Source organism: Chiroxiphia lanceolata, chromosome 12, assembly GCF_009829145.1.
Source record: "Chiroxiphia lanceolata isolate bChiLan1 chromosome 12, bChiLan1.pri, whole genome shotgun sequence".
NCBI classification, from domain to species: domain Eukaryota; kingdom Metazoa; phylum Chordata; class Aves; order Passeriformes; family Pipridae; genus Chiroxiphia; species Chiroxiphia lanceolata.
In genome coordinates, this window is record NC_045648.1 from 3,577,421 (window position 1) to 3,604,950 (window position 27,530).

Sequence of the window (27,530 nt, forward strand, 5' to 3'; positions counted from 1 at the left end):
TCTAAGGTCTCTTTGAAAAGAGAGACCTCCTTTTATAGCAGAACTGGGCTGGGGATCAAGGGCAGTCTTTGTTCTGATTTAGCAATTGAAGAGGTGAAGATGTTTTGGCTCTGTCTGTGGTTTTCTCCTTGATGTTTTGTCATATCACACCTCCTTTAACTTGCTGGTGAATCCACAATGATAATAAGCCACATACTGGACTGTCCTGGCACAACAAAAATGTTATAGAACTACTTTCTTTCCAAAGTGATTGTCATACTGTGTGAAAGAGGAGCATAAATTGGAAAATGGACAGATTTTCAAGAATAACTTCTGCAAACTGGTTAGGCAGAGTGGCAGAGGAGAAATTGGAGTGGTCTGCTGGGCCTGCTGCTGGCAAACAGTTTTCTACACACTCAGTACCCACTTTTTGCATTTGATTGACACATCCAGTTCTGGCTTTGTCTGCCCACATGAGTATTTTCCATGTATTATTCATATTCCTGCACTACAAACTGTGGTACAAGATGTTCCAGACTGGGTAGCTTGTCTCCCTACAACTTGGCTTAGCATTGTACTTTGATAGATTATTTAGTGTATGTGCACAAAATCCAGAAGGATTGTCTGAACTACAGAAACCTGTTGTATAATTGCCTTTTTTTTTCCATTTCTGGGTCTGTAGCCTTGTAATCTGAGGGCTAAAAAGAGTATCAGGGCTTTTGGTGAGTAAAGGTTAGTGACAAAACCAAGACTTTGTTGATATCTTACTAGTTTTTAAATGTACTTTACAGTGGGGTGTGAAAAAAAGTAAAACATGCTGCTTCCCCTTATTTTTCTTCCATGTTATCTCATGAAAAGCATAGAATAGAGCAGAAGCAAAGGAGTTCCTGGGCTGGGAAAAAGCTTTGTATTATTTACATGTTCTCTCAGGAACACAGGGGTTTTGACACATAACCTTCAGTCTCTATATGTGAATAAGGGGTTACCAAGAATTATTGTTTCTAGAACCCCATGAACTGCTGAGGGATCTAAGCACAGAGTCAGTGGTCAGGTGTCACTGCAGATCCAAAGCAGATGAGATAATGCTAATTTAAAATAGGCAGTGTCCAACTCCTGTTCCAGCAGAGCTGCTCTGACTCACATAAAATCTGAAGGCTTGGGAGGTGACAGGAGGATATTTCCTGAACTAAATTCTACATGGACTCCAGTGCATCACCCAGAATTTTTTGTGGAACAGAAATAGAAGTAACTCAGAGATGAACTGCCTGATTAGGGACCAGGACTCACCTCCTGTACAAACCCTCACAGACACTCACAACCCTCCAGAAGGGCAAAAGTGTTTAAAACAGAAAAATAAGAATTTTCTTCCCCTCAGATCTGAATTTCAGTTGCTCACATATGGACATTCCGGTTTCATGTGGTCCATCCCTGGAGGTATCAATGGACATTGGATATTATGGACAAAAAGAATTGGCAGTGTGGGTGAATCTGTCATAACCAGCGTGCTCTGTACATGATTAATTTGTAAAATGGCACATATTGCATCAATATTTATATTTGATCCATTGAGACAGCTAGTTAGTTCAGCATATGGGAAGCATTACAGTTTTGTGAGCCTACAATGTCATTTCTTACACAGGGTGGGTGTATATAACAAAAATAATTGTGTTTATGTAGCAAAACATACTCACACAGGCTGTATCAATTGAGCTCTTGCACAGCCATTGAAAATACAAATAAAAATATCATTAAAAAATAGCCAAGCAATACAGAAAATAGTTCACACAGAAGAATCCAAATGATCTGTATTCAGAAGAGGAGTTTTCCTATGCTGGAGCCAGCAATGACTGAAGCTGGAAATACCACCCAACAAGCAGTACTTTCAGATGTTTAATTATAAAAATGAGAAGAAGGGGGAGGGAGAGAAGGAAGGGTGGACTGAGATAGCAGCTTAAAGAGAATTAATTTCAGGCCTTTGGCTCAGGAAACATGCAGTTACCTGCCAATGTATAGGTCAATGAACAGTTCCAAAATGTGGTGTCAGAGTAGGAGACTGCCTGGATTGAGGATGGATTAGAAACCTGTGGACACATTTCTGACTGTCCATACTGAGTTCTTTAATCCTCAACAGACTTATCTTTATGTTTCTTGCCAGCATTTCCATGTTTTAAAACTGCTTCCCTTCTCACCGGTCCATTCAAAGCTGGTAGAACTGAAAGTATCCAGCTATTGCTGGATGGGCTGGTCATGGACTCGTGGATAACTCCTGGGTCAGAAAACACACAGGATGGTACTTAAAAGGTCTTTCTTTCTTCAGGATGTAAAGCTTCTCCTTTCTGCTTCTTAATTTGGTAAATCCTCTTACCTTGGTTGGCACTGGACTGTACAGGGAGCAGCACAGAGCACGTGAGAGATGGTAAAGATCAAACAACTCCCTTGAACTGTTTGAGTTTTAAGGATTTCTTTCTCCACTATGAAAACTTGACTTTTGAGCAGTGGAACTTGGGATTTTCCCCTTGCATGTGGTTAATTAAGCCCTCACTTTTTGGAAGGCTTTCAGCAGGTTGAGGACAGCTCTGTAGTTTAATGATTGGCAGTCAAACACAAACAGCATCATGTTGGTGAGAAGGTGATGATGGACAGACTCGATAGTTTGGTGAGGCTCCAATTTTTCCACCCAGTGCTGGAATCTCAGAGGCTTTCACACCTTGGAGAAACCTGGAAGTATGTCTCAATTAACAGCCCAAAAACTGGCAGGTGCTTTCCTCTCAGAAGGGTTATGCCCACTGTGTTTTGCCCTCCCAGCCCTGTCTCTTTCCCTTGTTTTAAGAGTGACTTTATTTTCCATGTGGAAAGTCCTCGAAGGATCTGAGTGACTGAGGTGGTCACTGTAATGTGTTTCTAAATGACTTTACAGCTTTTGGAATCCATTGTCAAATCTTAACCAAAGCTGTTTCATAATGTACTGTTATTAAATGCACTTTCAGTTTGGAAATGATTGGAAGGCTTGGGGAGAGGGAAATGGGCCTAATATTTATGTAGATAACAGTAAAGTGCTTCCAAGGTATTTTTCCCCCATAAAGTATCAAGAATGCACCAATTTTCATCTTGAAGCCAAGAAAGAAAAGTGTTATGTTCTCTGAAAGATTTTCCTTTGTAAGAAGCCATTTCCTGGCCCAGATCTGCTGGGGGCTTCAATCCTCAAGCCCTGGATTGAAGAAAATCAATCCCTGCGAATGGGAGAGATGATACCATTGAAGGGAAGGCTGCAAGGACCATTCCCAGTTCCTTCACTCACAGGGAATTAGGGTGAAGATGAAAGGTAAAAAACAGCAAAGGTTTTGGGAGTTATATCTGTGAATTCAGTGGATGCTCCTTCCATGCCCTCAGAGAGGGTCTCTCAAGTCCAAGAGTGTCAGTGACCAAGTAGATGTGGGAGGAGAAGGCTTGTCTGGTACCCCAGTGCCAGAGGAGAGGGGATTCATTCTTCCCAAGGCTTTGCTGGCTTACACTGGTTCCCATTATCTGGGAAACTCCAGTGTAAATGCAAAGCATGTGATTGCTAACTCCCCATTCTTCCCCTGCCTCCGTTAGAGCCCTGCAGACTCCTCCTGGAGCACTGGGAATAAGTGCGGTTCAACACTCATTATATTCCCTTTATTCATGTGTGTGCTCACATAGTGCTAATAACAATGCAGCACAATAAAAGATAGCACTAGAGCCTGAAATGAAGCACAGCCTTTCCAGGATCCCAGCAGGGTGGCAGGCAGGCATTTATTTCCAGCTGCCTTTCAGCAGCCCCATTAATAAATCATCCCAATTTTCCTGGAAGGAGAACTGCTGGGACATCCTTCTGTTCTGGGGGCAGAATCACATTCAATATCCCAAAATCATTTGTTGGACAAGGGTGTGAAGTTAAGACTTGAGAATTGCAACTGCCAGAAACTCCATGCTCCTCTTCTTCTTCTTACCTTTTTCAACTCCCCTTTATGGAGTTTTTTTTCCCTGAAGTTCTTTACACCCCCGTACGTGCTGTGCTGGTTAATGAGCAGCATTTCCCTGCTCTGTGTTTGGGATGATCAGCCTTTCTCAGCATGTGTCTGCCTCTAATGATTTACCCAGACAAACTCTGCCTCAGCACACGTCTGAGCACTGGCAGCCTTTGATCCCTGAACACATCTGGACTCAGGCAGTGGCCAGTGTCTCCTGAAACAAGCGGAATGTTGGAGTTCAGCTCCAGATTACTTTGCTTACACGCAGACAGGCTCAGATAAACAGCCCAAGTCCTCTTAATATTTCCCTGCTTTACCCTATTTTTCAAAATGTTTGTTGTTTTGATTGTTCCCTAAGATATCTCTCCAACTTTCCCCTGGCTTCATTATAGCAAGGCAAAGAAGGGAGAGACCTGACAGCCTTATTCAAATAAGTCTTATTAGTGACAGTCCTGCTAATTCATTTGCCAAGAAACTGTTTATCTGCACAGAATAAAACTTTAACTCATTTTTAATACTGCAATCTCTGCTAATAATTTGCATAATGACAACTCTTATTTCAGGAGAAAGTTATGATTAAAGAGGGAATTGCTGATTCTTTAGAGGGTCTTACATGGACAGAATACAATTTATGTAGATTAATGACAATAAGTCTTGTCAACATCAAGATCTACAGATGTGGAATGTTCACCATCGTAACCTGCAAATGCTTTGTGAATAAGGAGTATTATGGTGATAATCCTGATAGCTACAGGGAGAATATTATGACTATTCTAGGAATTCCCATCTGGGGAAGCAAAACTTCAGGTTTTTATTGGAAAAAGTTTAAGTAGGTGTACAAAATGATGAAAATATCATTTAAAATGAAGTGAAATTGTTAGAATTTATTATTTGTTTTACAATTGAATGTCTATGCTTAATACAATGCAAGCACATAGAAAATTCCGTAATTGTGTAAGCAATTTTATGGTATGAATTGGCCAAATATGAACCTGACGTGCTTCCATTGAACTGCTCTTGCATTGCAGGTATTCTGAGCATCTGATTAATGAGCTCTTTTTTCGGGTATTGCAGAAGTGTAAAGAGAACTGAATGTTACCTTTCCTGTTAAGATCCCCATCCAAAACAGAGCTCATTCAGTGGAATTGTAATTACTCTGCATTTTTGTGCATTGAAGGGCTATGACCATGATTTTTATTACTTGGGTTAATTCTCATTTGAGGAGATCACATTTTTCTCTTCTCTCTCTGGTCCATTTCTCTGGGATGTCTTTGAGCTCCTCAGATGGAAATTGCTTTACAAACTTGAAACTGTTGAGTTTGAAGGAAGTTAGAGGGGGATAGTATGAAATCTGTGATGATACCTGGAATAACTAGTGTTTGTGAGACTCTCTCCAGTTAAATCTGAATCAAAGTTCCTGCTCTGAGTGTTAAGAGGAGGGAGCTGCTGAATAACCAACTCACCACCGTTCCAGCTGAGTGCTCACAGTGCTCCCCTGACTCACAGTGTTTCCTTCCCATTCAGGTTTTCAGTCAGATGTCAATCTTACTCTTGACCTCGGTGTTTAGATCTGCTCTAACCTTGCAAACAAAATAACGGGAACCCTCTGGTTGTTGTCACCAGAAAATCGGCTGCGATGGAATCATTGGCTCGGCTGCCAAGGAGGATCGCTGTGGAATCTGCAGTGGGGATGGGAAAACCTGCAAGGTGGTGAAAGGAGACTTCAACCACACCAAGGGGATGGGTGAGTAAACCCTCAGAGGGGAGTTAGAGTGGTAGTAACAGCTCTTCTTGGGTACCATTGGACTCATCTGCTCTGGTGAACACACAACAAACACAACCCACTTCAAATGTGATGCCCTGCCTGCTTCTTATTCACACACCAGGCATTACCTCTGTCTGAAATTCAGGATGAAGTTGTGTTTCTCATTTTCAGTGCTACTAGTGCTGATGATTTTAAGTAAGAGACAAAATCACAGTGTCTTCTCCAGTGAGAGGGAGGTTGGATTTCAGCACCGTCTTGGAGCTCTTTGGGAGCTCAGAATGATGCATGTTGCATGTTGTACATGATTCATGTTATAATCAGGATATCTCAGCTAAAGGAAAGAGCATTCCCCTCTGAATGTTTTTACTGATTCCCTGCCAGCAATAGTATCCAGTGTAGGATACAGGAGCTTCCACTTGGAGTTAAGACTTTTCCCTCTCTTGTTAAACATTAATGTATGTACAGCTTGGAGTTTGAATTAGTCTTTGTTCCAGGGTTTCTCTATTGCACTTCTGAGAAACCTGTTATCACACATCCTAATCAGCCAAAGGCAGGGAGAGCCACCTTCAGAACTTGCAAGCTGCTCCAAGAGGAGGGAATTGTCCAGAAAAAAAATTATTTCATATTCAGTAGATACAGAATTGCCACATTCAACACGTGCTACTCCAGGACTAAGTTCCACAAAGCACATAAAGATCCTCTTTAAACACACATTCAATTCTGTTTGGTCACCAAAGCAGCACCAGTGCTCAGCAGCTTCCTTTAATCGAGGTTTCAGCACTGAGGTCTGAGGCTCTGGTTTGTTTATTGACCTTCCTCTGCATCCTCCTCCTCCTCATTACCTCTGAAGCCAGCTGGGATCTGGCTCCTCCTCTGAGTTGCAGGTAGGATTTCCCCCTGCACCACATCTCTCTGGAGCATATTTGTGCTGTGGCATCGCTTGGCCAACCTGTTGAATGGCTTCCATTAGTGCCTTTGACCCTTGTCCCAGTTATTTTCCACCTACTTATGTCAAGGCATTTACATTTGATGCAAATGGTAGGAAAATTTTCATGTTTCTATTGGAAAAAAAAAAAGCTATTCTCCATTTCTGTAGCAGATTGTAGAGCTTTCATGAACTTCTTACATGCTCCTGAAGAGAAACTATCTTTTATCTTTCCCAATGAGTCCACAAAACATCTTGTGCAGATAACTAAGAAATTTCTGGGTCACTGCCAGGAGGTTGCTCCCGTTTCCAGCTCAACAGGCTGCTCCAGGGTGGTGACTTTTCTGTTCTGTTGGAACAGAACAGTTTGAGCCTTAACTGGCTGCCAGGACACTCACTGCAGGAGCTTTCACCCCCAGAGCCCTGGAGCCCAGTCAGAAGGGATTCCTGACTGGCTCAGGGATAGTGTTCAGGCATTTGGATTCTTTGCTGATCATCTCAGAATCACAAACCTTTCAAAATGTTGCTTTGTCAGTGCAATGTTTCCATCTTTACCCATCTCATGTTATCTAGAAGATAATTAGGTTTCTTGCCATTATAATCTCATGAATGTTTATTAGATATTTTGATTTAGTGGGGTTTTTTTTAGTTTAATTTGAAAGGTAATTAAATTTAATGTTTACTCCCATCAGTTTCTATTCACACACTGCTGTTTTGCAGAATCAGGTCCTCAGGTGAACTCACTGAGTCTCATGCAGTAGGCAGAGCTCCAGGGCTGAGTCTGGGGTATCACAAGTGAACATGAGATTATTTAAGAAAAAATTGCCTTTTTTCTTTAGATTGACAGTTAAGCAGATATATGCAAACATTTGACAGAAGCTGGGGCAAAGGAGAATCCACAGTATTCTGTGGTAACAGATCCAAGGTTGGATGTGTAAATGATTGCAAATCCCCATGAACCTACTGCAATCCAAGTCAAGGCCAACACCCCAGTTTATGATTTCAGAAGAGAACAGACCTCAGACATCAGGACAGTGGTTGTTCTGGATGGTACCTGTTCGGGGAATTGCAGCTGCAGCCCCTGGGCCAGATGCTCAGCAGCTCTGCAGGGTTGGGCCCTCTGTGCCCTGGGATTGCAAATGATGTTGTGGAGCCCTGTGACCTGAACATAACCCCTGCCAACCCCTTTCTGTTTCTCAGTAACCAATAGTCATTGTAAGAAGGTTTCCACATGTGTGATGGCAAAGGCAAAGGCTGTTCCCAAGTGTTTCTCGTGTAAGATACTTGAATGCTGTTTGCAGTGTCAGTGGGTGTTGGTGACATCCTTTGGTGTTGGTTCTTTGTCTTCTTTTGGTTGGATTAGTTGGGGAAATTTGGTATCAAAAGCCATGGATAAACTTCAAGCCCTTTTACTGTTTCACTTGCTTTGTCAGAGATACAAAGTACAGATCCTTTTCTTATAGAGAACCTGCATGAAAGAAAGCCAAATTTTCCAGCAGAAAGAACCAGGCCTATTTCTCTTTTTTTCCTGACTTTAACATCCCAGAGGTTCTGACACCCTGGTGGGAGATGATATTGGAATGTTCAAAGTGCCTCATAGGAGGTCCAACAGTTCAGATCTTACCACCTGTGATCCAGGGTGATCCAACTGGAAATGGATTCCCTTTTTCTGTTGGAGAGGAGGTCAAAAGCCTTTATTTATGATGCTGAACATCACATACACTTGTGTGCAGCTGGTTGTCCTCAGCAGCCCAGCTGAATGCACTGTTTAGACTGAGGTTTCCTTTTGACTGGCAGCTTGCCCTGTACCTATTTCTGTGACATAATTTTTCAAAACAAACACAGAGTTGTTCTGAAGTCCATCTCTGTCACCCTGCCAGTGTTCAGGGCACCTAGAAATGAAGGACAGCTCTTTAACTTGTGTCTGTTGAGTAGCTGATTCATCTTCTGCCTTGGCTGCTCAGAGACCTCCATCTCTCTCTTGATTTTTCTCAGCCACGTCAAGATTTTCATTTGCTTATGATTCAAAAGAAGGACCACAGATATTTGGATTTATTTTTTTTTTTAATGGCAGAACTTAATAAGGTGAGATATGCCAGTTGTTGTAATTTTGGGAAAGATGGAGTACAACTTTGCTGGCAATTTTTCTTTTTAAGATAGTGGAAAAGCAGGCTTTTTATTGTATGTGCTGCTTGTCCAGCACTTACTTGAAAGAAATTTGAATAGGAGTGCTGGCTACAAGCATCTTTAGCCCACAGAAAAAAAGTCTTTTTTTATCAATAGGGTTTACATCTAAATGATGAGAAAATAGAGCCCTAGGGCTAACTCTGAGGGTTGTAAGTTTATATGTCAACTTATAAGGGTTTAAGCAGCACATGCAAGTTAGAAATCCCAGCAACCAACTTCACAGCAATAGTAGGAGGCTTTGAAATCTATCCATGGCTCTCCAGTGAAATTGTTTCCTTCCAAAGGAGCTGTCCCATGGCTGGAAGTGTTCAGGTGCCGAGGGAGGATTTGTTCTCAAGCTGACAGCAAGTGAGAATCATCACAACTGTTTAGACAATAGGGACCTAATTCTCACTCCACTGCAACAAATAGCACTGAGCAAAAGGTGCAAGGTGGGAAAAGTCATGGGGACTGACATGCCCAGCTGATGCTTATCCCTAAAATATTCCCGAAGCTGTGCTGGCCGTGGCTGGAAGGGAGGCAGGGCAGCCTGATTTCCTTGGCTTCTACCCCGAGATCTTTGTTCAAAGCACTTTTTCTGGGAAGTTTGATGATGGGGTGAGCACTGTTGACTTTCTCACACCTGATTTTGGTGTGTACAGGGATAGGATGTGAAGGTGCAGTACCCAGAGATTGGGACTTCCAGCCATGGGATACTTTTTCTTTTACCTCAGAGTCCATCTTTCACTGCAGTGTGGGCCAGAAGAACAGTTTTGTAGCAGATCAGTGACATTCTGAAGTTCACACTAAACTTTCTGTTCTTTCTGGGAGTAATAACAATGGCTAACAATGGATTTTTCTGTGTGGGCTGCTTTCCTCTTGCAAATCTCTCCAGCATTTAAATGAAGATACAGTAGCCACTGTTCACATATTAATCTCCTTGATGACAAAGCCACCTCTTTGTTCTGGTGTCTCTCCTAATATGAGTTACACCATATAATTTGTATATAGGATTTGCTTCAATCACAGTCTTACATTCCTGAGACACTGATGTAATGCAGATTATCCAGAAAGATTGGTGTGTGCCAAAGTAACTGTTCCCAAGGTGGAGTATACTGCATACAGCACTATAAATTATCAAATAATGAAGTTCTCCTGTTGTATTTTCAAAGCTTCATCTTAACAGGCTGATTTATGGGTGAAATTACTAAAAATACTGCCTGATAGTTGCCAAATCTCGTCAGTCTTTAACCAGTTCCTCATTTAAAGCAGAGCTTTAAGCCCAACCTTGCAAACCCCTGCCTTGCAGACAGTTATCCTCAGACCTGACAGAGCTTTGAGAGTGCTTGGCTTGGGGCCAACTCTGAGACTTTTTTTGGTCTTTCTAGCTGACACTTGATAATCTTTCTGGCAATCTGCAGTTACAGTTTGCTTAATAAAATGTGCCTGGAAAACACTGGAGGTGTTTTCCAGGTGCAGTTATCTCAAAGATCAGGAATCTGTGACCAGAAGCCTCACACCATCTCCCAGGACCAGAGTGGAGGGGTGGTAGTGACCTGAGTGTGTGCCTGTGGCAGATTTGCATGGATGATATTTAGTCTGTTTGCAGTAGAATTTGACCACTAACTCACACAATATTGCTGTAGGCAATGAATGAGAGTGTCAAGATGCTCCCAGTGGGACATGCCCAAGAGTTCTGCTTCACCTCTGAAAGGACAGGTCGGATCATACAGCTGCAAAGCAGTTTGCAGTTCTCTAAGAGGAGAGGGAAGGTCAGCAGGCAGGTTTGTGCCACATGGTCTCAGTGAGTTAACACAATATGCTTCTTCTTGTTCAGGAGCTGTGAATACAACCCCCCAAAGCCATCAATCAGGATTAGAAATTACATGAGGAGAAAAATCTGGTATAAGACCAAACTAAACAGTCCCCAGAACTAATACACTATTAATAGCACACACTTCACTCTTTACTATTGTAAAAAGTAACATGAAAATCAACTTTTCCACGTGGTGTTTCTCTCATGGCACAGTGATGAAATGAGAGTGTATTTATGGCTCGAGCTGAGCCTGCAGCACAGCTCCACTGCTCACTCACCTCTGCAGTGTGACACACTCCTGGCTGCTGCTGGGTCAGGGGATGGATCCAAAGTTCACTAAGTTAGTGACTGGCTTCCACTGAATTCACAGTAACTTTGTCTCCAACCCCTTCATGATTTAACTCTGGGCGTTTGTATCTGGCATGTGGCTTAAAAAATAAATAAGTAAATAAATAGTCCCCCAGTAGGTACATTAAATTACCTGAAACTTGGGCATGTTCCAAACTGGTTTGCTAAGAGGGGTGTTCAGATGTGTCTCAGGGGCTGCTCCCCCATGACAGACTGTCCCTGGTCACACCTTTGCTGTGTGCTCATGTCTGGTGGTGGTGGTTGGGTGGGTTTTTATGCAGGTGCATGGGGTGCAGGGAGGATGTTTGATATCTGAAACGCTCAGGTTTCACTGTAACTTGGTATCTCAGCTGTTGAAAAACCAACTCCTGGCAATGTCTAGAATAAAACCCAACATCTGTTTGCTTTGATTTCATAACAGATTTCGGTATTGCCTTTAAAAAATTGACCCCGGAAGTAATGATTTTTCCTGGTGAATCCCAGTGTGTAACAGCAGCTGGGAGAGCCACTGCTCTGGCTTCTGTGCACAGACAGGGTTTGCAGCTCTGCTGCCCCTCTCTCTGGTTTTCCTGCAAGGGATGACTGGCTGTTCCTGAGATATCCTGAGTTAAGGGAGAGGTAAGTAAGGAGGAACAAGTGCGAAGACAACTGAGCTGAAGGGTGAGATGAAAGTGTCATTCAGATACAACAGGAGGGAGTGTGTCTGTCCCAAGTCATCTGTCCCACTGCACCTGATGAAACCCAAGAGCTCAAGCCTTATTCATGAAGTGAATATTCAGGAAGTTAATCCACAGCCTGAGACCCAAAATCCTCATCTATCTCACTCCATGTCACAATGGTAAGAGAATCACTTACTCCTGACATGCATAAGGCTGTCACCATCCTTTGAGACCCCCCTGTATCAGCACAGCAGAAGCACAGCCCTTCAGCTGCACTTACATCCCTAAAATATCTCCCCAAACACTGCTGAATGTAGAGGAGTCACTGCTCTTCATGCCAGCATTTCTCTAACCCATGGCTCTGAACTTCCCACAATTCCCATAAAGGCATCACTGACACAGAACAGTTTCACAGAGCCCTTTAAAGCAGAAAAGGGGATGAGGGAACATACAGAATAAGCTGCTTAACATCTAAAAGAAAGGGGACAGCAATAACCCCAAAAAGGTGCCAAGTGATACACTGTAAAGTAAACTGGGTGGCCAATTAGAAGGAATCAAGTCATGGTTGTGATGAGATTAGTGTCATTTGCAGAGGACTGATTCAAAATCCAATGAAACCAATGGAAAAACTCTGCCTGGCTCCCAGACCTTTGAAATGGGCTCTGTGTTCCTTTGCTTTGTAGTTTAAAGGCACCACTTCCACCCCATGGAACAAGCCTGTAACTCCACATGTCTTTTAGCATGGGAAAATAGGCTACATTTCCTTGTAGCTCCTAATTATTCTTACAGTTATTCTGTTAGTCAGAATTGCTGTTAGAAAAATTGTTTAGAGGTGAGCAGTGGTCCTAGAGAAACCTTCAGCTCTGTTGTTGCATTAAATTTAAGCTGTTGAATTCCATTCAGCAGCCTGATACCAAGGAGACCATTGCCATTGTATCCTCCAGGATTTTTGTATGAAGCTGAAACGTGATAACAATTTTCCCCCCATCTGTTCTACTAATTCTCACTGTTTAGTTTTAGTGTCATGAAAAGGTTTTGTGGAAGTGAGTCCTTCCTGATGCTGACCACAACCTTGACTAGGGTTGGGGTTTTTTTTGAGGAGAAAACAGGAGCATCTGTTGGAAACTTCATTTCAAAGGTCTGTTCTGTGTAGTGTTGCTCCTGACAGTGACACTTCACAGTGTCCTTGTGCATCCCTGCAGGAAAACCAGGGTGATTCAGAGGGTGCAGATCAAATCAGGCCCAACACAAGCCTGGAGTCACAACTGAGCAGCACTCGTGGGTTTCTCTCCCTCTTCTCGGGCTGACACGTGAGTCAGGGCCATGCATGTCATGGCACTGAAACTTGGCTGCCAGCTCAGGGATCCCATTTGCAATGTTTCTCACTCAGTCCCCAGCCTGGAGTTGAGTTTTCCACAGGGAAATATGGAATTGCTGCTGCCTCTGCCCTGCTCTCACTCCTATCTCCTCTTGCCACAGGTTACATCGAAGCTGCCGTGATCCCTGCGGGTGCCCGGCGCATCAGAGTGGTTGAGGATAAACCTGCTCACAGTTTTCTGGGTAAAAAGACAAAAGAAAAAAGAATGTTTAGATTCAAACTCAGCTCTGTTTTCTGTTAAAATGACCCTTCTCTAACTGCCCTGTAAGAGGATAGGTTTGTTGCTGCCAGGGAAGCATCTGTTGATTTCATTCTTGTTGCAGTCTCTGCTTTTGTGGCTTGGTTTCATGATGTTTGCTTGATGTGATAGTTTGTGACACTTACAGGCCCTGTGCAACCTGAAAGGGCCAGAGAATACTTTTATATATAGACAGAAGAGTTCCTGAACAGAACTTGGCAGTGGGTTGGACACAGCTGCCAGGAGCACACAGCACTTTGAGAGGGAGCAGGGAAGAGAACAGTGTGTTTGGAGAAAGAAATGGCAGAGACAGATAGGAAGGCACCCAGCTCAGGCTGAAGCAAAGGCAGGACAGGGCAGATGATATCCCTCAATAAAGTGACCATGAGGTTGCCTGTGCCATTTCCTGCAGCAGCAGTTGTTCACTTGATGCTGTACCCAAAACCTGATCCTGCACTCTGAGATGGGCTGACTCTACTCCACTTACCTCTGTTTTTTCAGGCCAAACAATTTGTTTAATCCTCTTCTCATTTCTACTTCTGCATTCCTTTTGAGGGGAACAGGCTTCCTCTCCTCCTTTTCCTATTGGAAACAAAGGATTAGACATGGCTGTGAGGCTGAGATTTGCATGTGAGGTTGTAGGGCAGTCTGTCAACAAATTTGTTGTTCAGTTACTAATTTATTAGATTAAAGATTAGAAAGGCATTTGTAAAATGCATCCAGTCAGCTACACTGAACATCTGGTCTTCTGCCTCTTCTCTCCAATATTTGGGATGTTCCTTTTTTGTGTTATTACTGTGCAATAGATGAAGGGCTTTATCTCCCATCTACTTCTAGGGAGACCAAGTCACAGAAACGCTGATGCCCCACAGCCCCAAATTCACACAGGGAGCCTGTGTCAGAGCAGGAAGTTCAAGGAAAATTGGCCAAGATCCAGAAAAACACCCAGCACATTGAAGTGTCCTTTGCACACTCAAAGCTACATGGCCATGGAGTTGCTTCCAGAGATATCTCAAGTCTGTGGTAGGAACTCTGAGAGGATTACGAAGCTTGTCACTCTCTGAAGGGGAGTCAGTAGCAGAACTCTGCCTAGGACCCTTGGTTTCTGATTTCCACATCTTTTGCTTATAATGCTCCATCCCCACAGCCAAAAGGAGATGTTACTGTCCATCACTGGGATATAGGATGACACTGAAAACATTTATATAGTGACTGTATCTTAGGATTTCAGGTCTACTGCCATTGGCTTTCTGTCTTGAGACGCTTCCAAACTTGGCGATATCACTGGCGAAGATGCTTTTGTCCCCTGTCTTTCACTCCAGATTCGGGGGGAAAAAGAGGACAAATCGTGTCGCTGAGCTGCCCCTGGGTCCAAACCATTGCCATTTGTGCCACGTACCACTCCTCTGGTATTTCCACCAGTGCTGTAGCCAGGCTGCTGGGAGGGGATTACGCCTACACCCAACATGTTTGACATAGCAAAGCCTGGTGGAACAATGAGAGCCAGTGTTTCCTTGGGTTTTGCAAATGCTCTGCCTTCTGGAAACCAGCCTTTTTGTTTGTCTTGGTGGGGTTTGCACAGGGTATTTGTCCGGGGTTTGGGCTTTGGCAGATTGTGGAGCTCAAAGTCTTATGTGCAGTGACTGCCCTTCACTGGGACAACGTAGCCTTGACTAAAGCAGATGTTTCCCCACTGGGTGGTGAAGATTAAGATTGTGTATATTCAAGAGCAGGACTTGGCCCTGGTTGCATCACATAAAGACAGATAAAAATCTGGCTATTTTAAAGCTTCTGAGTGCTTTTAGCTCTTTGGTTCGTGGTCAGGAGCCAGGAGAATCTCTCTAAGCTTTCCAGGGTTTTCTCTTTCAAGAGACACTGGAACACAAAGAGAAGATACCCAATGTCTTGCTAAACTAAGGTGAAGAATAGCAGTAATGGGGTTCCAGTAGGACAGTAAAGATGACCAAGAAAACAAAATCCCGTCACTCTGATAAGTCTCTTAAATACAGGTCTGTGTATGGAAGAATTTTCTATTTCAATAACACTGACAAAGCTGAGTCCAATCAGGTCCTATTTCTACTCAGAACCGGGTACAGCACTTTGGAAAGGAGCCCAGCATAATTCGGAATCATTATTCCATGTGCTGGGAGCAGTGCCTAAAGAATTTCCCTCCACCTCCAGGCAACCCACGCTGGCTGCCTTGGCTGGCTGCAACACTGAAAAACCACCTTGAACAGGAAATGCCTGGGCAATTTGTGTCCACAGGCTGGGAAGCAAGCTGGAGAGACCCAAGGTGGATATAAAGATCTGACTGGATGCCAGCTTTAGAAATAGATGGGTCAGTTCCTGTCTTCCGGCCAACAAGAAAAACAGAAGTTACAGGTTGTTTCTGGGGTTCCTGTTCCTTCTGCTCTTCTACTGCACAGCTTTGAGTTTAGTTCTGTCACCTCTGGGGCTGGGCAGAGCCAGGCAATAGTCGTGTGTGACAAAAGCCACTGGAGAAAAAGGAAGTTCTTTGTGTCTTAAGGTACATGGAGGTTTTACAGCTGCAACATTGATCTCTACCGATGGGGCGCTTGGTGCAATGAAGGCAAACAGTGGTGAAAACACTTTGGCCCAGATGCTCTGCTGAGCCTCCAGTAGAATTCCTGCAGTCCTCAATTTGGGAACAGGTCTGTTTCCAAACTCTCCATCTCCTCAGTGACTGAGGGAGCGGTGCCTGCAGCAATCATAATCAAACCTTACCCAGAAAAGAGGTTCACAAAGATTAAACGTTTCAGTTTTCATCAGGAAGCTGTCTTCCTTTGATGGGGAGCTGGAACCAAAGCATGGTTTTAGTCATTCAATTTTGAGCATGTGCTGGGATATCTTTGCTAGTCAGCCATGGAAATAGCTTTATCTCATCCCCAGCTTTGATTAGTCATGTCCACAGCTCCTCGAGGCGGCCTGCTGGCCGCTTTGATCTGCCTGGAAGCCACTAGGCTTTGGCAGAGGGAAGCAATCCTGCTTCAGAATTTTGTCTGAAGCTTGCAGAAGGTACTTTGAAGATGGAGGAACAAAGCAGGAGGAGAAGTGAGGCACAGACAGAGTTCTGTTGCTGTAGCATGCAAATACCAGGACACCATCGTACCCCCAGGCTGTGTGCCAAAGAGAACTTTCCTCAGAAAAAAACGTTCTCGCACGTACATCCCACTTCTCCTGGGGAAACCACATTTGCAGTTTCCCTTCACCCTGATTTTGGAGCCTCTCCTGGGACCATGAGAGCTGTCAGGAAGCTTGTGTGCAGCAGGACACAAAAGTATTCCACCTTTTTCCAGTAGCTCCCCAGGGTACAGGTCCTCAAGAAGGCACATGCAGATGCAGAGAACATTGTGACCTTCACTTGCTCCAGACTCCCCCAGAGCTCAGACACTACGAATGATATGTATATCCTCAGCACACCCAGGAGGGTTTGCTGGCTGTGGAGGCTTGATCCAAAGAGATGACAGTGGCAGATTCCCTGTTGGCTTCCAAAGGCTTTAAACAGCTCCTCTTACCTCCTTGCATCACACTTAGTTAAGTGAAGGCCAAGGTTGTGTTCTTGGCTGGAAGAGAATAAAACAGGCATGAAATGCTGGAGGTTAAAAAAACACCTTGTTAAAGGCTTAGCCAAAGGACACAGTGAACCTTGAACTAGGGAAGCCCAGTAACACAGGGGATATTCTGTCTGTCTGCTGTCAGGGCACATTTGAGCACGGTCATGGATCTCCACAAAGGGGCCTGGCACTTTCTGCTGGAACAGGAGCTGCCAATTTTCTCTTCCCTCAGTGCATCAGAGCACCTCTGGATAACTGTGCTTCCGTTCCAACGGAGAAAACACATCAATCCCTAAATCAGCTTGCACTGATGAGTCAGCAGGAATGGGATGTCCTTGTGGCTGGAGTTGTCTTTGAATGCTTGAAGGATGTCAGTGATCCTGATGCAATAGTTATGCTGGAAGAAAGGACATACTACTAAAGATACTCCAAGTATCTTTTCTTCTCAGTACTCATTTTCCTTCAGTAGTAGAGCTTTCCATGTTGGCCTTACTGATGCATAGAGGCACTGCCTGGCAGGATGGATGTGATCCCACAGCACCTGACCTTGTGCATGTGTTTCCAGTTCATGGACTCTGAAAAGGGGGTGGCCAAGTTCACCTTCTGTCCACTGACCAGCCTCTGCTTTGTATCCTGGCTTTTCTTTACATCTGTGACAGTTAAATGTTCACATGTTCACTGTTTGAATTATGGAGCACACACAAACTCAGTATCACTTGTATTTTGCACTTGCAAATCTTGTATCAGCACGGAGATTTGACTGATCTTTTTCTCAAGGAAAGTTTAGGAAAATACGGTCTCAAAAGCTGGAAACTAAAAAAAAAAAATTCTGCTTGGAAACTAAATTGCAGACTTGTCTTGTTGCATTTGGAAGGAGAGTTTGGAGATAAGTGATCTATGAATTCTGTGTTAATGCTTGAAACACCTTCATCAACCGAAATACAGAATATATCCAAGTTAGACACATTGAGTCAGCTAAAAGTGTATTTTGTTTTAATTTAAACTCAGATCCGTTACACAGTTACTGCATCTTTTGCTCCAGGTAGCCTGAGACAAAGACTCAATAGCCTGTGTTGCAATTACAAATTTGCTTGCCTTTCATTCCGTGGTGTTTGGTTCATTCCAGCTCTAAAAGATTCCAGTAAGAGATCCATTAACAGCGACTGGAAAATTGAGCTTCCCGGTGAGTTTCAGATCGCAGGCACTACTGTCCGGTACGTGCGGAGGGGTCTGTGGGAGAAAATCTCTGCCAAAGGACCAACTAAAATACCACTGCACTTGATGGTAACTTTATATCCTTTGTTTGTGTTTCTTAAATGATGCAACCTAAAGGGTTTATGTCCTTGCTGAAAGTTAAATTTTGATTGTTTGCTCCCTCACCGCAGTGTTTTCAAGGTATGCTGTAGTGCCCCTCTTTTTTGTTGCAAAGGCTGGAGAATCCCAGTTCCCTACTTCAAAATAAGTGTTACTCTGTCCTGGGAGAACATTCAGTGCCCCAGTGAACTCATGTCCAGTGCAGGATACCCCTGTAATGTGTCACACTGTGTGACACATCCATTCCAGAGGATGTAGGTTCCCAGAGACCTTTTTTATTTCATGGACATGCCTGATCACACACATAAAAGAATATTTGCTGAAATACCTTCTCGTCTTATGCCAGAATATATTCTGTGTCTGTTCTCTAACAGAAGAGATGCATATTTAGCATGTGCAGATGATACATGTGAATTTGAATCTAAGTAGTGACTTAATTGCACACAGAAATGTTCCTTGTTTTCTTTATATTGTTTTTTCAGTTGTATGTAATTTAAGGTGTTTTTTGAAAATTTTCCCTAATGTTCAACATAGTCCTTCTGTTAACACTGTCATTTTATAAACACCCTCATGGCTGCTGTATGAGAACAGGAGTGAGAAGTCCACAGGGGTGAGAAGAGCAGGACTGTAGTCCCAGAGCTGTCACTGTGGGTGATGGGGTGACCCATGGGCCAGGCCCTTAACACTGGTGTAACCTTAATGTTGTCATCTGTAAGACAGCTATAATGATGATGCCTGTCTCTTATTTGTGTTCCTAGTTGAAAGTCTGCAGAGAGCTTTGCAGTTTCTATAGCAAGGTTTGCTTAGAAACACAGAATATTTTAATGTGTTCATTGTTTCCTGTTACTTTTTTATCGACTTGCATTTTTCTCTGTGCTGTTTCTTTTCCTTGTGACTTTTTGCCACATTTGTTCACTGAAGGCCATCTGTAAGCACTGCTAAAAATCATTTTCTCCCTTTCCTCACCTGATTTTTTTGGCTTGCTGGTGTTCGTTGTGCAGCGTTTCCTGACCCTGTTTGAAAAGCTCCAAAGATGCTTGTCACACACACACAAAAAATATTAGTTATACCCCACTTTGTCAGTACTTTCTGTGTGTCAAAATATGCTGCACAGGAACATGGGGTGGTTTGTCTTTGCTTTCTCAGATGAGTGAGTTTACCAGGTTCACAGACCAGTTTAAAGCTGGATTCCAAGAGCTGGAATGGTCAGGGGCAGGTTTGGACGCACCAACGCTTTCCTGACTCGGCCACGTAGTTCAAAGTCTGCCCACACAAAGGGGGTGTGTACAGGCACCTTCTTCATCACCAGAAACATCAGCTTCTGCCTGACTTTGGCCTTAACACAAGTCTTCCCTTCTGGAACCAGGACTCTGACAAAGTATCTTGTACTGCCAAGGTCTTCGTAACCCCCTGTGAGAAAAAGGAGTTGCACAGGTACCACTTGTGAACATGCTGTGCAGGGTTCCTTTGGCAGCTCTTGGAACCTCCTGGGGCATGGATTGGTTGAGGTCTAGTGCAGTAAAATCTGGTTATCAGCATTTTGTGAACCTCAGCATCAGCAGAGTGATGGATTTAACTCCTTTGTTAAGGAGGAAGCAGCTAACGTAGGAAACTAGTGATTATGAGGTTCTCCAGGAGAACATTTCCAGGTACAGACTTGCACTTTCAGCAAACATAAGCAGAGGAAATGTTCCTTCTTCACCTTCCCTCACAGAAATGATTAAAAATGAGGAAAGTAAAAATTACCAGACCACTAAAAAACATGTGGCTTAAAATCCCTGCCAGTGGTAAACAAAGCACAGATGAAGCCTTTGCTTCAAATCAGATACTAATCTTTTCCTTGATACAGGGTAGTGGGTTTCATTCTTTCAACACAAGAAAGGCAGGATGGTTACCAGTTCCCCCTAAATAGAAAACTGTTGTTCAAACAGTGGTGGAATACACTGGACTGAGAAGGAGCCAGAAGCTTCAGTCAGTGCGTTGTGACCTGCATTTGAAACCAATTATCCACACGTACACACACCCCCCAATTATACATGGCTACGAAATTGCATGAAATTGGTTTCATATGGGCCTTTAGATTCACTAGTCTTGCACCCATATTGAGATAATAAGGATTTCTTTTTAGGAGCTGGTTTTTAATACTTGAGGCATTTCTCCAAGTGCATTGCTGTAAGTGGATTTCTTGGAGAAATTAATGTTTGTGTAACTAGGCCTGTGCTAGTCCTGCTCTCACAACAAACACTCCCAGAGCAGAAGGAATCTTGAGACAAGGCTGATGGATCAATTCTGTAGAACAAGCTGTTTGTATCTCATGCACTTCAGGAAAGCCAGAGCTCTCTGGAGCTCTCTGCCTCTGCCTGGTATTTGAATTGTGTTTAAAAAACCAACGTTCATCTTTGAAATTGTAATGATGAGCACTAGTATTCAGTCCTGGTAGTAAGGCTCCCTCTGTAGCTGAAGCAAAAGCATATCTTTGTTCCCCACATCCTCTGGAAGAGGCTTTTCTGCCCAGGGTGCAGAGCAGCTCATGGGTGCTGAGTTTGTAGAGCACCCCCAGTGCTCATGCACAGGCTGCCGGGACCCCTTCTTTCATCACATAGTGATTTATATGGTTAAACAAGCTCCTGACAGCTTTAGTGAGATTATTGGTTAAGCAGGAATGATTTGTGCAAATCTGAAGGGGAAACAATTACTGTTGGAACAAAATAGCATTTGTGAATTTGTCTTTTTTAATTGGGCAGCTGCTTGCTTCACTTTCGAGAACCCTGCTTAAAATATCTTGTTGGGTAAGGCATTGCTTCTATTTCAGTGGGTGTCAAAAGGCAGCACAATTCACCTGTCTAATGCTTTTGAGATTATGGGATAATAAATATGAGTAAGTCTAAAGCCACAGCATCAGCATTACAGTAGTACTTCTGTGGCATTTGTTAATAGTGTGGTAACTCAGATTCCATGGGCCTCACACTCCACTGGATATTTTCTAGTCACTTCTGACTCAAGCCAGTGAAAGTGAGATCCAAACGAAGCCCAACATGTAAATCAAAACAGGACCAGAACTCTCATCTGCCTGTAGTGAAAAAATAAGCATTTTCCTCTCTTCCTCTGTTAATAGTGAATTTTGGAGTAATAACACTGGAGACATCACATGTGACTCCATGGGAAATAGGCTGCTGCTGGAAGCAGGTTTCACCTTCCTCTGGCAATATACAGGCTATGAAAATATGTGCTGCCAGCAGCTCCGTGATAGGGCTCTTCCTCGTTATCCTCAGGCCTCTGAGGCAATAAAATCCTGCTGCCACAGCTTGTCAGCAGCAATAGTCACACTCACTGTGAGTGCCACATCTCTCAGGAGATCTGTGACTTTTTTTGCATTAGCTATTGTTGCTCTGAGAAGGATCACCTTGACCTTTCAGATGTGTTGACTCTAGATGCTCATTAAAATAGTTGCTGTATGAAAACTGTTGATTTAGTGCTTTCTGTTGTCTTACTGCTTCTCTTTGGGTAGTCAGTGGCCTGTTGATTGCACATAAGGCTTAAAGTTATGCCCTGAATTTCAGGTTTAGACATCTCCCTGGCTGTTTTAAATATTCACAAATCATAAGCAGTTGTTGCTCCCGCAGTGCCCTGTTTTACCAATGCCACTGTAATTTCAGGTTTCTAGGTAAAGATTTGGTTGCCTTTCACAAGGTATATTTTATGTTTTATGTTTTAGAAACCTTGCCCTGAGCCAGCATTTGCAGCATTACTGTCTCCACAGTCTGTTGGCTTTCCCAGTACAGTGTGTTGTAACTGCTTCTCTTTTCCTGCCGAACCAGGTGCTGTTGTTTCATGACCAGAATTATGGGATTCATTATGAATACACCATTCCTGTAAACTATACTGCTGAAAACAGGAGTGAGCCAGAAAAGCAACAGGATTCCTTGTACATCTGGACGCACAGTGGATGGGAAGGATGCAGTGTGCAGTGTGGAGGAGGTAGGGATCTTGGGAACCTTGGTGGGACTCGCTGTACGGGCTTTGCAGACACCAGGCATCAGAGAGGGGGATGGAAACTGGCCATGGGAATGGATGTTGTCGTAATGAACTCAAATGAGAGCTCGTTCTCACCAGCTCTCCCAGCTCTCATCCCATCCCCTACAGTTAATTTTCACCCGGGATTTTGGCAGGGACTTGCTCTGTCAGCTCCTCACCGTAGGCTGGAGCCGCACCTGGATTTGTGCTCCTCGGGTGACTCAAGGCGCTGCTGCAGCCCCATGTCTCAAACCCCCGTCACGTTCTTGGAGCAGAGTCTTCCCAGGTGTTCAGGCACATTCACCAGGAGACACCTCCTTGCCCAAGGATGGAGCAGGGGCAGTGCTGCTGTGACAGTCCCAGGGTGGACGTGCTGGGAGTCCAGGAGCACTCAGCACTGAGCAGAGCTCAGTTTTCGCAGGATCCCTCGGATGTGCTGAGACAGATCTGCTGAAACCCTGAGGGGAATTGATGCTGTGAAACCAGAGACTGGTTTGTCAGCCACTGTCCATTGAATTTTCAGTGCTGGAAGGAGTAGGTTGTTCCCTGAGGAAAACAGATCGTTTCCATGCATTCTGGCCAGTCTTTCTTCACCAGCAGTCCCAGTTATTTATGATATGATGTGACAGAAGGAAAGAGGGCTCATCTTCACATTTGCAGGCTCACTGCCCTCAGTGCACTGAAACCATGGATTTATTTTTTTCTGTAAATAGAACTCATTTTAAAATAGACACTTACTTTTACTCATGCATTAAAATAATAATTTCTGAGTCATTAAATCCTCACATGAATGAGTAGGAGATTTGTTTGTGGCTTTATTTTTTGTTGCAAGCTCGCTATGTATTTGAATAAAAGCAATGTCTGCCAACCATGGCTCCTACCAGTGGTAGCTTGACAGTCGATCTTTTATTTTGGTTGCCAGAGGCTGTTACTCCTTATCCAAGCTGGGAAGGGCCTTTTCTCTTTTTCCCTTCCAAACAGACTTTTACACATTTTTTATTTACAGAATTTGAGTTATTTTTTATTATCTGCTGCAGGTCATGAATGAATAAACTCCATTTGGTGCAGGTTCAGGGTTAGAAGGAGGCTCTGAGGAACCAAAATAATTAGCAGTGAGGCAAAGTCACACTGTGGAGGGATGGCAGTTTCCTTGTCACTTGTGGTCCTTGTCATGCTGCCCTGTGGCCCAGCTTTCCTGGGGTCACACAGGGGAAGGCAGAGCCCTGAGGGCCACACTGCAGTGTCCTGAGGAAAGACACTCCTGATGCACAGGGAGTTTATGTGAGAAATGCTGAGATGTATCCTACTAGCAGGGCTTTTAAAGCAGTATATCTGGAGGACCAAAAGATGAGATTTTCTTGCTTTGGAGGTTTAATTTCAGCTCTTTGTGAAACAAAACCGAGCCCAGTTAATCCCCCTTGAACTTCCTTCACTCCTTTTCAACCCTACTGTTCCTGCCTGGAAGCAGCAAGAGGCAGCTGTCCTGTGGTTATCAGTCAGCACATCTGTCTGAGGTGATTACAGGGCACAGCTACCTGTGGGGGAGGAACAAGAAATGAAAGCAAATTGTTTTCAGGATATTTTTCACGTTAAACACTAGAAAGAGAAAGCCCAACCTGCTGTTCCTGTGAAGGAGTCAATTGCAGAATTATTGGCTAAAGATTTGTAGCTTTTCTGGGGGGGAAAAGAAAAAAGAGTACAAAAGTAAGGCAGAAGTGGAGAATAAAATTGCTTGCAGGGCACAGTCTTGTAGAGGGAGCAGGGAGCTCCAAGCTGCTGAGTTTTGGTTAAGGAGTTGACAGGGTTTTGTTCAGAGTTCTTTTTTGTTTGACTTGTAGGTGAAAGGAAAACCATTGTGTCCTGTACCCGAATTATCAACAAGACCATGACACTGGTGAATGACAGTGACTGCCAGCGAGTGACGCGCCCCGAGCCCCAGGTCAGGAAATGTAACACACACCCCTGCCAGTCACGGTAAGGAGCTAAAAACCACTGCAAACCAATATCCCTTCCCTTCAGAAATCACCCATTTCCAAAGCCTCCATCTGGTGAACACAGTGAAAATGTCTGAAAGCATTGGGACACATTGTTAGCCACAGTAAGCAGCTGTAATATTCATTTCCTTTTGTTGAGCAGGTCAGATTTTCATTACCTCAGACAAAGGCCATTTAATCTGTGGCCAGCAAGGCCAGATTCCATGCAAGCTGCCTCCATGCATTGTTTGGGGATGGTTTTCTTTTCCCCTTGGCTGCCTCCTGGGAGACAGAGCAACTTGCAGTGTAAAGTTAGACAAGAGTCCAGTGCCTGCATATCTAACCTTTTCCTTTCCTGAATCAGCACAGAATAGGGTCTAATTAACTGTCAAACAGTGCTACCGAAAAAAAAAAAAGAACTCAAGAAATTATGATGAAACACATTTAGATGCTTTCCTCAGTAAGGGTGCTTTTCTCCTCAGTAGGAGTAATTAGAGATCTAATAGTAATAAGTTTTAAAAGCAATAAAAAGCTCTCTTTCTGATTTGGCGAGCAGTTTTAGCTGAATTAATTTTGATCTGCATTGTGTAAAAAAAAAAGACTTTTCTGGCCAAAATGAGAAAACACAGGAAGGTACATTAATTTGTTCAGTTTGTTTGCTAACAAAAAAGTTCACTCTTACTCTGCATAATCTTTAGCATTGTAGGCTACTATAGACTCTGCAATTTTCATAGTAGTTATAACATAAAATCAGTTTAGAATAAAGCTGAAAAATATCTTAAAAATCATATTCAAACAAACCTGCTGGCTGTTGCATCTTTTATATTCAGACAAGCCAGGGAAATGCTCCTACAAAGCTAATCCTCCTTGCAGAAACAATGGGGAAAATGACAAACAGCACACTTCCTTCTAATTAGACCTGCACTCTGATTAAAGTGCCCTGGAGCAGGGAACTCCAGTGTCAGGTCATCCATCAATAAGTCCAGGCTGGTTCAGGTTTCAGTTTCTGCCTGTTATTGCTGCTGTACAATATTGTGGCCACACAGCTTTCGGTACTGAAAGGTAAAATGAGATGCCCCCTGAGCTTCCAGGTGTGTAAGGAGAGCCAAACTCCCAGTGGCTTCGAGGAAACAACTGGCATTTCCATGAGGAAGTTTCCTAAATCCAGTGATGCTGGGATTTCTGTCATGTCACTCTCAGACAGAAACAAAAAACATCTGCTTTTGTTTGTACCCTGGCATGAAATACTCCTTCTAGACCTTTTATGAAGACACTGGGAGGAGGCTGGAGGAGGCCAAGCAGGTACCTGGAGGGCATCCAGGTGGTGGAGATGAAGAAAAGCAACTTAAAAAGCTCTGGAAAATGTGGGCAGCTTCTGCCTCTATCAGGAGGGCAGCAAAGGGAGGTCCTGGCTGTCAGGTCTGTTACAGCCCCAAGACCCACAGGGCTGTTTCTCAGGGGGATTCCATGACTCTGAGACAGCCCCTGGATAAGTCTCCTCTTTGTTGCACACTTCCACCATGGCATTACTACCTGTCCAGGTCGGGATAAATCACACAAAGCCTCCTGAGAAAGGATTACTCTGTTCCTATAACCAGACTTGGAGAATCTCCTTTGGAGATTCAGGTCCAGCCCTTATTCCAAGGTATCTCTTCTTCTGTGTGGGGTTACCAGGCAGTTTACAGCCACAATTTAGCACAGTTCTCCCCAGGAACAATCAGTTCTGGCACAGTGTCCCTCTTGTTGGTCCTTTTTTCCAGAGCAGTGACAGCAGACACCAAATGTTCTCAGTACCCGGAAAGGCCACAGAATCCTTGCTGATGATCTGATAGACCACACTCCCTCCCTCCCTCCGTGTAGGCTACACTTTCACACTTAACATGCTTTTAACTGGAAACATTTTCAGAAGCACATTCTGTGTGCCTCTGTAGAATTTAAATTTCCACTTGCGTTTGCCCACCCAGACATTAGAAATGCATGCTTAGCATATTCTCTGACCAAGAACATCTTAAAGAAACCATTCTCTTTCACCATGTCAGTGCTTTTTTTATGAGCCCTGAATTTGTTTTAGGGTTTCAAGTAAAATTATTGTAGCATCTTGTTACAATAAGGTCCTTTCCCGTTTCCACTCAGACCTAAACCCTTCACCTGAGTTCAGAAGAAGGAACAATGCTCTCCTTTCTCTGGTAAACCTGCTCTGTTTTGTGCATTTTGAACTACATTTACACTTTCACTCAAAATTTAAGAGAATCACCTTACAGAGTGTTTATCTCTAGAGAGGGGTCTCATGGCCAGCACAGGGCTGGGTCAGGGGACACTCAGTCTCTGTTTCACTTTTGGATGTGCTGTGTGACTTTAAGTCACTATCCCACACTGTCCCTTTGTTTCCTCCCTCAATCCATGTATGACCCAGATTACAAACTCTTTGGGATGGGCTGAGATCATGTTGTTTAAATGGAGGAAGAGGCTGTTGCTGTTTAGATTGTAATAAAAATTTTAAAAAAATAGTTACATTATATAAAGTGATCAGGAGAAAAAAGGGAACGTTATTAATAACAGTGTCTTTCTTCCACCACAATCCCAAAGTGCTTTGTAAATTATATATCCCTTTGAACTTCAGCCACCTCTTGGGAGAGCCAAATAATGTGGGGCAGGGGACAGTAGTTTCATGAGGCCAAGGAGAAGATCAGAATTCTCCAAGTGCAACCCAACATCTGAGAAAAACAAAGCAGGATTTAAAAATTGGTTGGATACGCTGACATGTTTTGAAATTAAACGTCACAGAAGAGAATTTTCTTAAGGGTTTTGTTGAAACTGGCAAAAATAAAAGAATCTTTCATTCTTTATTATTGTTACTCTTTCACCTTTAAAAAAAAAATGCCTCTTTTTCTTCCTATTTTATTTTTTATGTTCCTTGACCCTCTTTTTCCATTAAATTCTTTACAGCTTCCTTTCCTGTCCCAACTGCACCCTATTAGCACCTCTTTATTCTAATCCTCTGCCTAGCTCTTTAGGTATTTTTTACAAAACCCTGCTGTAACCAGATGGAATCTGGATTCCTGCATGTGGTGTGTATGGGCTGCTTCCAGCGCTCTGAGCACCAACCCAAACACGCGGCAAACCCAGCGCTGGGGCTGGCACCGGGCTCAGGAATCACAGATCACATCAGCTGTTATTACTGAAAACACGGGTCGGCCAGTGGCCACACAACTTCAGCATGCATGGTTGGGGCTGGGAATGTGACACTGCTCCCCTCCAGTGCAGGAAAAGAACCAAAACCACATGAAATTTCCCAACTGTTGGACTTGCAGTGGAATGGCCTGTGAGCAAACGCCGGGGATTTTTGTGCTCTTCGCTGTGATGCGTTTTCATGGAGGTTGAGTCCATC

The 27,530-nt window shown here is 43.6% G+C and overlaps 1 protein-coding gene across 1 annotated transcript in view; it reads left to right on the plus strand.

Moving 5' to 3' along the window:
* The window catches only part of ADAMTS17 (ADAM metallopeptidase with thrombospondin type 1 motif 17), a 166,962-nt gene that overhangs the window by 105,785 nt on the left and 33,647 nt on the right, over nt 1-27,530 (plus strand). Inside the window, exons 15-19 of the mRNA XM_032700609.1 lie at nt 5,595-5,715; nt 13,130-13,210; nt 17,968-18,125; nt 21,974-22,133; nt 24,008-24,143. Coding sequence (XP_032556500.1) covers nt 5,595-5,715; nt 13,130-13,210; nt 17,968-18,125; nt 21,974-22,133; nt 24,008-24,143 — 656 coding nt within the window. The remainder of the gene's footprint in view (nt 1-5,594; nt 5,716-13,129; nt 13,211-17,967; nt 18,126-21,973; nt 22,134-24,007; nt 24,144-27,530) is intronic.